At 44.6% G+C, this 12526-nt stretch overlaps 1 protein-coding gene across 2 annotated transcripts in view; it reads right to left on the minus strand.

Moving 5' to 3' along the window:
- LOC142572755 (uncharacterized) overlaps positions 1–12526 on the minus strand; it is a 184639-nt gene that overhangs the window by 17249 nt on the left and 154864 nt on the right. For both annotated transcript variants that reach the window (XM_075682089.1, XM_075682090.1), the window contains exons 2-5: positions 10236–10440; positions 8762–8943; positions 6158–6313; positions 2557–2651 (exon numbers count right to left, since the gene is read on the minus strand). In XM_075682089.1, coding sequence (XP_075538204.1) covers positions 2557–2651; positions 6158–6313; positions 8762–8943; positions 10236–10440 — 638 coding nt within the window. The remainder of the gene's footprint in view (positions 1–2556; positions 2652–6157; positions 6314–8761; positions 8944–10235; positions 10441–12526) is intronic.

Below are 12526 nucleotides of genomic sequence, written 5' to 3' on the forward strand. Positions count from 1 at the left end.
GATTATTCGGTCAGCTACGTGGCACCGCCATTCCCCCCATAGACCATAATGTATAACAACTGCCAAAAGTTCGGACACGTTGCAACCTCTCGTCTGATTTTTCGGACGCTCCTTGAGCCAACTCGATCGAGAGCATCATGCACCGACTATGACCGGCGCATAGTTCGACTTGCTGAACGCCATTTTTGTTTTGAACAGAGCCTCCTTGCTGCCCCACGAAGTGGCGCTACTGGAAATCCCTGCTCATCGTCATCGTTTCTGCCTGGTTCGATAGAGTGGCTCTACAGCAGTTCCAGTTTCAGCTTAGTAAGCCATGTCAAGACAACCCAGCAGTTGATTTGTTTCTTCACGCACGACGCTGCGAGCAGGCTACGTTTTTCGTTTGTGCGACTGGTGTCGGCACGGTGGTGTTTGCTTTGTGTGCTGTGTCGAGGTTTCAGTGATCCAACGCGGCGTACGGAAACATCTTGTCAAGTGTCTAATGGCGCCGACAGTGCCCGCGCTGACTTCGCTGGGCAATGCCGGCAAGCGGGTGCCGGGAGGCCTAAGATTTGTCGCCTTCCGATATGCTCCCTACTGACGCGGAAAATGTTCTGCCGATACCTGCGCAGTGGTTGCATTGCGATTCCGGACACCATCTCATTTGACAGTTTCACAGGTGCTGACACTGCAGTACTGACATGCGCAGAACTCAACGACGGCGAGATCATTCGTCAGGTTTCTGCTGCACCGCCGGACGATGACTCCGAGTCGGAAGATGACGCACAATGTGCTACGCTGCCGTCGCATGCGGAGCGTGCACAAACAGTGACTGTGCTTTTAGCCACCTATAGTGACCGTACGACCCTCTCCGAGATTCAGGCTTATCTGACTGCGCGTAAAGGGAACAGCGTGCAACGGCGCATTCACGATTTCTTCAAGCCTACTGCCGAGCCCGAATAAGCGCGTGGAAATAAAGGATTTCATTTTTTTTTCTTAATCTGCTTTTTCGGACACCTGTTTATTTGGACATTTCCGCAGTCCTCGTGAGGTCCGAATAAATGGTCGGCGACTGTATTGGTGTTGTAGAAGCATAGTTTACCAACACAGCTCAATTTATCTTTCTCTCGTGTCCCTTGAACCACCGTCAAACTTAACTTAGCATTGCCTTAAAGCACAAGCCAGAAGAATGTGTCAGTGTACCATGGCTCAGCTAATGGGCATGCCCTAATGACTTGCAAGCAGAGTACTACATTTTCGCAGTTTATTTTGGGGCAAAACTGGGGGGAGGATGTTTTTTGGAGTTTATTGAAATTGTAGTTAGTTGAAACTTTCCTTTATGGCACAATAAAATTTAGCGCTTTAAGATGCTTTTTTTTTTAAACTTTATCTCCCTTTTAGCTCCCCAGATACCACAAAAGAAAGCTAGCACAAATAACCGCAAGAAAATTTTCATTTATAGTCAACATTTAAGATTGCCAGAAGGGTTCATCTTACTGTAATATATACATGCATATTTATGAAAGGCAGAATTGAGAACTGCAGCAAGCTCTTTCCGATTTACAGAACAATGCATAGGGAATGTTCTTTCAACATTCGCACTATGTAGATAAAAAAAAAAGTAGATCTAGCACAGTATGTGAAAGAATGGGCCAGTCATGAGCGTGCATCCTTCAGAAAACTAGAGAATCTACAATTTCTTTAACAGCATGTTCCCGATATTCTGAGAGCTGCCTTGTCTGCAAGGTAGTGCCACACCTTAGTGTTAAATTGACAGAAAGCAGCTGCTCATATGTCTCAAATGGTGCTGGATGTTGTGCCATATTTGCATGCATGATTTGAGCGTGGTACCAGAATAATGTTGGTGTAGTAATGCAAGATGTGATAACCATTTCCCTTCATTCCACTGCTCCATATTTCTGCAACAGCAGTGTAGCACTCTTGGAAGTTGTTAATCACTTCCGAACGCTTCTCGCCTACAATGTCAAGGATACTGTCAACATCTGTGCAAAGGTTGCCGCAGAAGTGCCATTTTATTGGCTTAGCAGTGCCTCTAGGGGCATGGAAAGCAGAGGGCACACCGTGCAAAAGGGTCAACTCAGCTTACTGAGAGCAATTTGATCGAATTTTTTTCTTCACATGGTGAGCAAATTGAGCAAGGCGTTTGCCCCAATAAATACATTCAGCTTCTCACACTGCTCAGGTTTCATCATGACATGGTCACGTGATCACAACTGAGGGCACCAAAATACAGTTTTTCGAATGAATCCGAATTGTCTTTGTTTGTTTTACCTGCGAGTGATCATCCGGCATTACCGGCAGTTATCAAGTTATTCCGATAACGAAGAACCCTGCTTATAAGCCATGTGCATGGGCTCTCTGCTGTAACTGGAAGGAATATACTGTTACTTCAAAGGTTCTGTGCCCAAAAGCATTATTTCCATTGTGATATCAGACTAAAGAATGACGATTCTCCATGCACTATGTTCTCCATTTTAATGAATGCAAAGCCCAGACGAATTAAAGCTAGTACCACTTAGCATTCTTTCACCATAACATTAAATATTGAACTCCTACCAGCACACTAGTGGGCACGCCATGGGTTGTCTTCTGCAGCAGAGGTCCAATGCAGAGTCCAGGGTTAATGACCACCAGCTCAAATTTCTTCTCCTCTGCAATGTGAATGCCACAAGGTACATGTGAATTTTATGCTTACAGATGTACAAGTCATGGCTACTAAGTGCAGTCACAAGAAACTGTTTATCACGCTGCATCACTGTAGCCTTTGTGCAGCCACAATTTGAGGAGGTTTCTGACACAGCACCTTATTGTTGGTTATCATTTAATCAACAGAAAGTCTGAAGGCTTCAAGGCTCTTAAGTTACAAACACAGCCTTCATTCATTGGCTGGGTGAATATGAGATTTTACATCTCAATTAAGCAGTTCTTCACAGTTACCCAATCTGTGAGTTCAATATTCACTAGATGCCAAATATGGTTCAAACTACAGTGCATCAGGCAATTATCCACACAATTGATGGATGCCTGATGGCCCCTTAGTGAGTCTGCTGTTAAGGCAACTTAGCTAAGAGTACTTAGCTATTCCTGTGATCTTTGTTCCTGGTAAAAGATTACTTTCGTGCTGCATCGGGAATTGTTGCACAGGGAGAACACAGTTGCATCATCAGCGTCTGTAGTATATTGCACTGACCTATTAAAAGCTATGTGACTCTGTCGTATATGCACTTTACCAATTTCTATCTATGTCTCTCTGGTTAGCTGAGTCGAGCATGCTATGACGGTGTTATTTACCATTATCTGCAAAGTTCATTCTTTGAGCTAAACAAGCTTCTATATTTCTCTATCTTAGACCACTTATAGCCAACCAAATTTTAGTGATGCTTCAAACTGAGTGCACTTTGTTCTATCATCTTTTGCCATTCTCATACAGACTGCAGTGACCTCTCACTTATGGCTCATTCACCTGTCTCATCTAAGCTGGCAATAAATACCAATAAACATATTCAAAGGGACATAAATTGGCCCTTTTAACCCTTTGCTACTTTTCCTCTTTTCTTACACACAAGAATATGTGGTATTCAATCCTAATACAAAACCAATTTTCTCAGCATTTGCGACGTTGTAATCGAAACAAAATTATTTGGTTATTTGTCACTGAATTGCAAGCAACAGGGCATAGAGTGCTCACTTTATTAGTGCAATAATTACAGTGACAGCATGTGGACTTGCGGAACAAGCACTCAATGATGCGGCACAGCAAGTTAACTATAGCTGCAATAATGACATAGTTGCCATTTGTAAATAAGTGCGTACAGTTATCTCCTACCACTCTATCCTATCTGCTATTCTTTCCCCCTGTACATTACTCCCATGCCCGAATACCCCCATGTGCTGGCCACCATTCAAGTTGGTTGGAAGGTTATGGTGTTTGCTGCAGGCAGGGCTAGCCTGACAGCCTGGGCTGGGAGTTTCACCACCTGTGCATCTCCGCTCCTCAGAAGCATGTTATCCTGTGTCCATACATTCAGCATCGCGTTCAGGTGGCAGCAGCCCAGGCGATACAATTATAGAGCAGCAAGCAGCAATTTCCTCCCTTCCTCTTTACTTTATGAAAGGAAAATATTAAACAACCTATTACTTAGTGCTATACAGCGAAACCTCGTTAATTCGGAAAATCAGATCATTTGAACTCGTCCTCTGGTCTCGGTAGCCGTATGCATTACTTAATGCAATCAAACTCTCGTTAATTCGGACGTATTTGGCTGCACATCAGTTAGTTAGGTCGGATATTTCTCGGAGGTCAGTGAGCACGAAGCGCTACAAATTGGCGATGCATAAGAGCGAAAACTGCAAAGTCCGAATCGCCATAGTCATCAACGGAAATTGCACATGAATGTCAGCAACGCCAGAACACTTTGTGCCTATTTGTGTCTTTAAACCCTCTATTCTTGTGTTTACTGCTTCACATAACACCGCGTTGGTCGCGTGCCTTCATAACGGCATAGTCGGCCATCCACGATTGCGTCGACAGTAGTCGCGGTTTCTTCCGCAGTGGTTGTGCCAAACAGTAGTTTCAATTTGACTCCGCATGTGCGCCGGCCACGTGCCTTCATAACTGAGTAGTCGGCGTCCATTATTGCGTTGATAGTGACCACAGTTGTGTGTGGAGCGGTTGGGGCAAACAGTAGTTTAGTTTTGGCTTGGTATGCGCATCAGCCACGTGCCTACAACCGAGCACTCGGCAGCCATTATTGCGTCGATAGCGGCTGTGGTTTCATCCGTAGCGGTTGTGGCAAACAGTTTCATTTTGACTCGGTGCAAAGCCGTCGAGAATGAAGACCACCAGCTACATCGCAATGGACAGACGATCTATTGGCAACCGGTTCACTGGCAAAAAAATTAACGGGATGTGCATGCGGTAGTAAAAAGCGCATCAGATAAAGGCGCGTGCTGTGGCCGCGTTGCAATGGAAGTTGCGAGGCCTTCGCTGCTGCGAGAGCAAGTCAGTCGCAAGATGACGAGAACTGCAGCTTACGCACTGCTTTTGTGCAATATAGAAACAGGAACTGATCACTCATTCACTAAAAGCATGTTGACATAGTAAGCATTTCTTTGTTTTCTTAATAATCTCAATAATTAGACATTCGGTTAATTCTGACTTTTTTTCTTTCGGTCCCATGAAATTTGAATTAACGAGGTTTTACTGTAGTTCTAGACATTATTGTGAAAAGAAAACACTGGAAATGATGTGTTACCCTCTGAAGCAAAGCAAAAGCTGCTAGCTGCACTAGAAGAGAAACTTGGACGAATTGGTGGTGATTCATGTTTCGGAAATTAGCAGCACTAGTAGGTATGCTAGTAGGCATGGGGTGTGTGCGGTCATGTCCGCGCCCAACAAACTTGGCATGATTTGTTCTCGTTTGCACAAAAAATTATTGGGCCATGCCAAGGAATGCAGTTTATATTCTGAGAAATTAAATAATAGATACATTATATGTAGATCTTCCATTGTGTACAGGCTGCCCCTGTCATGTGGGAAGCTTTATGTGGGTCAGACCAGCCTCTGCATGAACATTAGATTAAAGGAGCACTTGTCATCATTAAAAGGTACGGGGGGCTTTGCACTTGCCTTTGCATTGTAGAGTGTGTGGGTTCCGACCGTTAGTAGAAAAAACGGTTTGCTTGTTCTGGCACAAAGATCAAACCACAAGGGAGATTATGGAAGCTTTTCATATTGATAGGGAAATGGAAAGGTGCGTCAGTAGACCATCTCTTAGTAAAAAAGAATTGAGATATTTGGAAGAAAGTGTTTCACAGTAGATTGTTATTAAGTTTGACAGGAAACTTTTCTATTGGGTTTATGTTTTTTTTTTTTTATGTTTTGACACACTGGTTTTATCCACGTAATGACGCACTGATGTTTTCCACATGTGTTTCGACAAGTTACCAGGATGGCTCCTAACGTGTATGCACAGTCGCTTAGTTGTTGACATGTTGGTCTGTGTTGGCCGGTGTATATAAATGCAATTTTCCTCAAAATGAATCTTCAGTTGCGAGTCAGTGCCAGTGTCGTGTTCTCCTTTTCTTTCATCCTTGTCTGCTAGCTCCTTTAGATTTTTAACAAAGCCATGCACGGAAACCTCGGTAACAAATTTACCTGGCAGCTCCTTGACAAAATCCCATGCTGCCTTCTCCTGGAGCGTCTTAGCCTTTCCATAGGCATCCAACGTTGTAGACTCGGCATTGCTCCAGTCATCTTCTGTGAAAGGTTTGCCTTCACGCTCACTTAGGGCACTCCCTGGCTGGGATTGATCTGCAAAGTCAACCGAAGAAGTTAACAGGCATGTATGTCTGCCCACAAGGCATGAGTGAAGTTGGAAGTAGCTGACAATTAGTGGCAGCTGTCACCCCAAGAGTTTGCAATGACTGAGAGCATGTGACTGCTCGTCCCCCCGCTTTCTGCCCCAACCCCGCCTTGTCTGTCTAATTTGTCAAGCACTTCTAGTGCACCTACACTACACAACCACACGTTTCAAAAAAGCAGGAATCATGGAGAGCTTTATTTGACTGATACATACCGTCAGTGCATTTAAATATGACAGAGCACACAAAAATACACAGCACAATGCATGTCAGTGCATCCCTGTACAGTGATATTTCATCATAACTAACAGTAAAAATATGCAAAGCAACATATGTGGTGAAGAACACATGATGGTGCCAGTGCCACCTTTACAATAATGACGGATGTAGTATAGGCTATTCTCTCAATGTACCCTAATGGAAAGAAAAGAAGCAGCAGTGTTTTACTGTACATGCGTCTTCAGGGCTGCTGCACCGCTAGAAGCAGTGATCATTAACAAGCTTTGCAGCATGTGATAGCTTTTTCAACAGCAATGACACGGTGTGTGAATAATTTATGGTAATTAACTCACTTTTTATGAAAAAAAAATACTCTACACATCACTGAGACTGCATGAAATGCTAAACATGTCCATTCTCCTATGTTCTGGTTAGCTGTAGTAATGCAAGTTGATAACATTAAGCAGTATACAAGGTACTTCAGCCACGACAGCTTTCAATGGCAGGAGATTCGTGAAGCACTACAGTGCTAATTTCAGATGGAACCTCTATGTGGTTTAAACTGTGAGGTGGTCGTGTCAGTGCTCTTATTGTTGCGGAGAAGGTTACATGGGTCTACGCATTCCTCTAATACATTTGTTACATGTCACCTTCAAGCTTCTATCACTTCATCCTTCTCATGTCTAGGCACACATTCTTTCCATCCTATTAGTTTTCTCACTGATTCAGCTAGCATAATATTACACATAGACGACAGAAAGGAAAAAAAAAAAAATCTGCCATCTCCTTGTGATGTTATGCTAGCCAAATAATATTACTAATACTACCTTAGAAAAAGTGGACACATTTAAATACCTCGCCGTCAACCTTTCATACGACTTAGACTGGTCTGCTCATGTAAAGCGCATTACTGCCTCCGCTAACCAAACATTGGGATTCCTAAAATGCCATCTGCACCATGCACCACATCGCGTTAAACTACTAGCATTCAAGAGGCTCGTACATCTAAAACTTGAATACGCATCCCCCATCTGGTCACCACATCAAGCTTACCTTATCAATGCACTCGAAAGAATTCAGAATCGTGCGACAAGATTCATTAATTCTTCATATTCTTATAACACCAGCGTATCGCTACTAAAAGCACAGTCCACCTTAAGCACGCTATCATCCCGGCGTCGCATTGATTCGTTAATCCTCTTTCATAAGTTTTATTACAGCTCGCTTCATCATGCACCATATATGCTGGCCCCACCTCCTTGCCATTCCCTGCGTACAGGGCATTCCTTGCAAGTAACCCGTCCACGCAGCCCATACTACAACCTTGTCTGCCTCTTTCTTTTGCCGATCATCAACCGACAGGAATGGCCTGCTCCGTCACATAGCTGAAATCACCTGTTCCTCGACGTTTGCTAATAAGCTTAATACTAATATTCTTCATTGAACTCATGTGGCCACTGATTAGAATAAACAACATTTGTAAACCCCACCCCTTATGTAATACCCCCAGTGAGGAGTCTTTAAGGAAATAAAAGTGAAGTGAAGTGAAAGTGAAGTGAACATGCATCAACTATCCCAGCGAAATGCTGTGTTAGTTTTCCAAATTACACTTCTAACAATGTTATAGATGGTCCAGTTACCATGATGATTCCTATATTATCTCACTGGGTGCCTCTGAATGCCTAGATCTGCTTATAACCAAGTGGCACAAAATTTGTTATATATCCTCCAAGCAGCACAAACTTTAGTGCTCTTTCCCTTGTTATACAGACTGCAGTATTCGTGTACATAGAGGCAGGGCATGACCTGCGTACAAGGCAGATATTTAACAAAGCACTGGTGTGAGATTTTCAGCTTATCATAAAGCATCGAGGTACCTTAAATAATTTACTGTAATACTTGTTCCTGCAAACCAATTTCAGTTTCGGTACCCAGCAGGTGGATATGTGTAATGTGTTAGATCCCTTGGTTTCTGCTATCACTGGGGCTGTGACACACAAACACAGCCATAAGAAAGATGCACAGCACTCTCGCTTATTTTTCATTAGCAATATTCTCATATCCAGCCTTACTGCTAAGTTGCTAAGAGTCATTCTTTTACGTGTGATAAGGCATGTGGTTGAGTTCCTACAATTCCGAAAAAAAATGTGTCGGTACTACTTCATCAGGGTTTACCTACCAAAGACAGCACTGATGGAGCTGGTGAGAACAACCCTCTTGACAGTGCCCGAGTCAGCACAGGCCTGCAGCACAGCCTTGGTACCATCAACGGCCAGCTTGAGCAGGTCATTGTCCTTGGAGAGCGAAGAGTGCGGTGTGGGTGCAGCCACGTGCACTACATATGTGCAGTCTTTCACAGCACTGCATGGAAGAGCATGCTACGGTCAGGCCACAAGCAGAATGTGCAATACATGTGCAGGGGAAAAACAAGGAGTCTAACTGCATCAACTTCGTCATTAACTGCAAGTCACCTACACTCAGTATCAAACCAAAGTTATAAGTTCTATTAATGTTCCTTAGAGAGTTTCGATATCAAGCTGGCAACCATTGCACCTGCTCAAAACTGTGACATTATAAGAGTAATGATACTGTGTGACTGAGAAATTACACACCTGCTCAGCGGTTATGCCAGTGCATCTAAGAATAAACCAGCACACGAATATGTGTGTGATGCTTGGTGAAAAATTTTACAAAATTTTCCACTCCAAAGTGGGGAAGTGGGCCTTAAACAAGGGTGGGGCCCTACATGAGTAAATGTGGTATTCTATGAGCGATGATTGTGCCACTGTATTCAGCACACTAGGAACACCACAGTGGACAAAATACTACTTTGGCTGACAGAGAAACGTCAGTCCCATCTAATTATTTGTCCTTTGACCCTTGCACAACATTTCTGACGCCCTCTCCCCTTCACCCCAAGTCCATATGTTGTCTATGCCTGACTTGGCATTTCGTTAAAATACCTTCGCAATATCCCGCACTTGCTGTGAGCATATACTATACAGGGTGTCCCAACTATCATGCACCAAGATCTAAAAATATGCAAATGCCATGTAGCTGGACGCAGCAAAGGTAAAGGTAAGTTAAATTGTAGAGCAACATGAAAAACACCCGATACAGCTTTCTGTTGCTGAATATGTGCGACATAAAAGTGTTTTTCGGAGTGTGAAAGCAGCAACGAACACGTGCAAAATGCCTCGAGCAGCCAGTCACATGGCAATTTTGCGTGTACCGCAGGCTTCTTTCATGCCCGAAAAAACAGCTTTATGTAACCTGTATTGAGCAGCAGAAAGCTGTATCAGGGATTTTTTATGTTGCTCTACAATTTTCTGATTGACACTTTTCATCCAATTATAATATATGAGGTTCATTACCTGATTAAGATTAATTATGTAATTAGGCAGAATGCAAAAAATAATCTGAGCATCTCGAAGCGATGGCAAACAACATTACCTTGGTTCTGTCCAGCTATGTGGCATTTGCATATCTTTAAATCTTGGTGCATGCTGATAGTGGCAAGAAGCATTTTAGGTTTACTTCGTTATATGTGATAATTTGTTATATAGAGGTCAGACTATACTTCTGGAGAGCAATGAGAGACACTTGTGTGCACAGCCTAGCAGACTATGGAGAGGCAGCAGCATGTACTCAACTCTTTCCAGCTGTCCTCCTTGAGAAGGTCTGCCTGCACCAGCTCGATAGGGTGCTTGGCATCAGGCACCAGCTCACGCAGAAACTTGGTCTTATCCTCCTGCTCGAGGTTGCGCACCGTGGCCCGGACGCGTAGCTCACCATCCTCTAACAGCAGCTTCACGATGTGCGAGCCCACATAGCCCGTGGCTCCCGTCACCAGCACGACTGTAACGAGAACAAATACGTGCCCAGTGAGTGAACATGGCATCATAACTGGTGCACAGTGGCCAAAAGACATCAATATTCAAGTTGCAAAAGATTCCACTGTGAATGAACAGCATTTATAATTTATTTTGTTTCAGCCTCGGCACTTGCACAGTCTCAGGTGGACAAGGTAGACACAAAGAGATGGGGGCAAGAAATTTCTTCGAGAGCAAATAGTACACAAATCCGGCATGCATGCTCAACATGATCTGCTTTGCATTTTGACTTGGCAACATTAATGTTTTGACAACGAGAAGTAGAGAAAGAATAGTCACGTTAACATGCCCCAAGAAGAGACACAGAATTTGACTCCATGTATGCAAAACTGCTTAATAGTACTATATATAGTACCGGAAGTATATTGCAGTCTATGTCATTGCAAGTGGTGACTAACTAAACATACCTTTTTTTTTCTCTTTTTTCCATTTGCTACATTATGTGCATCTGAACATTCAATGCGATGCTACAGCATCATCGTTAATGCACATCATGCAGTCAGCTGCGACAGCATTAGTGCTCAAGAAGTGAATCGGGAATGTACACGCCGGGCAAGTGCCATTTCATTTCTACACATTTAATTACAAGGTTAATAGGCCGACCCAACAGGACCATCTAAATATATCCGCCACCCTGCAAGAAAAATGCGTAAATATAAATGCGAGCTGAACACACCTGTCTCGCATTCTCGTTTCATGACAGCTGTGCTATACGTTTGCACATCCAATACCGCAAAATGAGAGAGTCGTTAAGCACAAAGCCAAAGCTATTGCAAGAAAGTATCCCGGCGTCGAAGTGCCAAACGTGTTTTGTGGATCGCACACGCCCACGACCACGCCGGCTGCCAGTACCCGCGCATATGCGTGCTACACAACACGGGCAAAGCTTAGAGAGAGAAAAAAAACGAAGGGGTAACAGCCGGGATTGCCACGTGACCATGGCCATGGGAAGCTGTTGCCATGGGAACAAGCGGAGCAGCGGGAGGAGGGAGTAGTGGCATTGGCGGGCGGCTCCCACTAGCCATGACCTCTCGCGAGTTCACTGATCGCCGGGGAAGCGTCGCCATAGCAACCGCATGCGAGACGTCACGTGGCTTGCCCTTCTCCTTCCTTCTTTCTCAATCCTTTTTTTCTTCCCCTTCCTCTCCATCCGAGCTCGTTTCTCCTGCCCCGCGCCGCGAGCGCTACCCCAGTCTTTCACTATTTCACTACGGCTGCTGCTCCTGCTCTCCCGCCGCCGCCATCCCTCCCTCCCGCTCGGTCTCGTACCTCGCGGCATCTGTGCCCGCAGCGCGCTCATCTATCGCTTCACGCCTCGCGTGCGGCCACTTTCTCGCCGGCTCCTTTGCTCATTACGCGTTGCGTTTTCCAAGGCGCTTATGCTTGGCGGGTTCCACGAGCAACGCTCGAGTCTGCAGCCAGCATGTGCTGCACTTCATCGCGACGATCGACGGCCGTTGCTGCAGCGAGCCCAGTCGCGTTAAGACGCTGCGGTTCGCTCGTCTTCCGACCCGGGTTTCGTGGCTTCTCTCACGCCTCGTCATTATATTTTATTTCCGTGCGCTCCGTTTCGCTTTCCCGAGATTTACGGCCGCGTTATGGCATTCTAATCGTATTTCTTTCTTTTTCATCTCCCCGGTCAATGTAATTTCGCGAAGTATGAGGCGATTGCAACCACAGCTCGCCGGCGAGTGGTTACAAAAAAAAAAAGAACAAAAAAGGCAGAACGAGCATCGAAACTGGTCATGCTTAAATGTTGGACAGCATGGATGCTTAAAGAAAGAAATGATAAAATATCAACGAAAAACTCGTTCTCCGCATCGCGAATCGAAAGAGTAACGTCTACGCGACCGCATGCGCGTTCCTCGGTGAGTAGCGTGCACTTACAGTGCGTAATGCAAATCAGAAGGGAGTGTATTGAGGATACGCTTCCAATCCGGCTTTCATTCCAAACTCCTCTCTCTCTCTCTCTCTCTCTCTCTCTCTGAGTCTGTGGCATGTGACAGGAAGGGTACTGAGCGAAGGGCTTCCATTACAACAAATGTTGATTG

Source organism: Dermacentor variabilis, chromosome 2 (genome assembly GCF_050947875.1).
Source record: "Dermacentor variabilis isolate Ectoservices chromosome 2, ASM5094787v1, whole genome shotgun sequence".
Lineage (NCBI taxonomy): Eukaryota > Metazoa > Arthropoda > Arachnida > Ixodida > Ixodidae > Dermacentor > Dermacentor variabilis.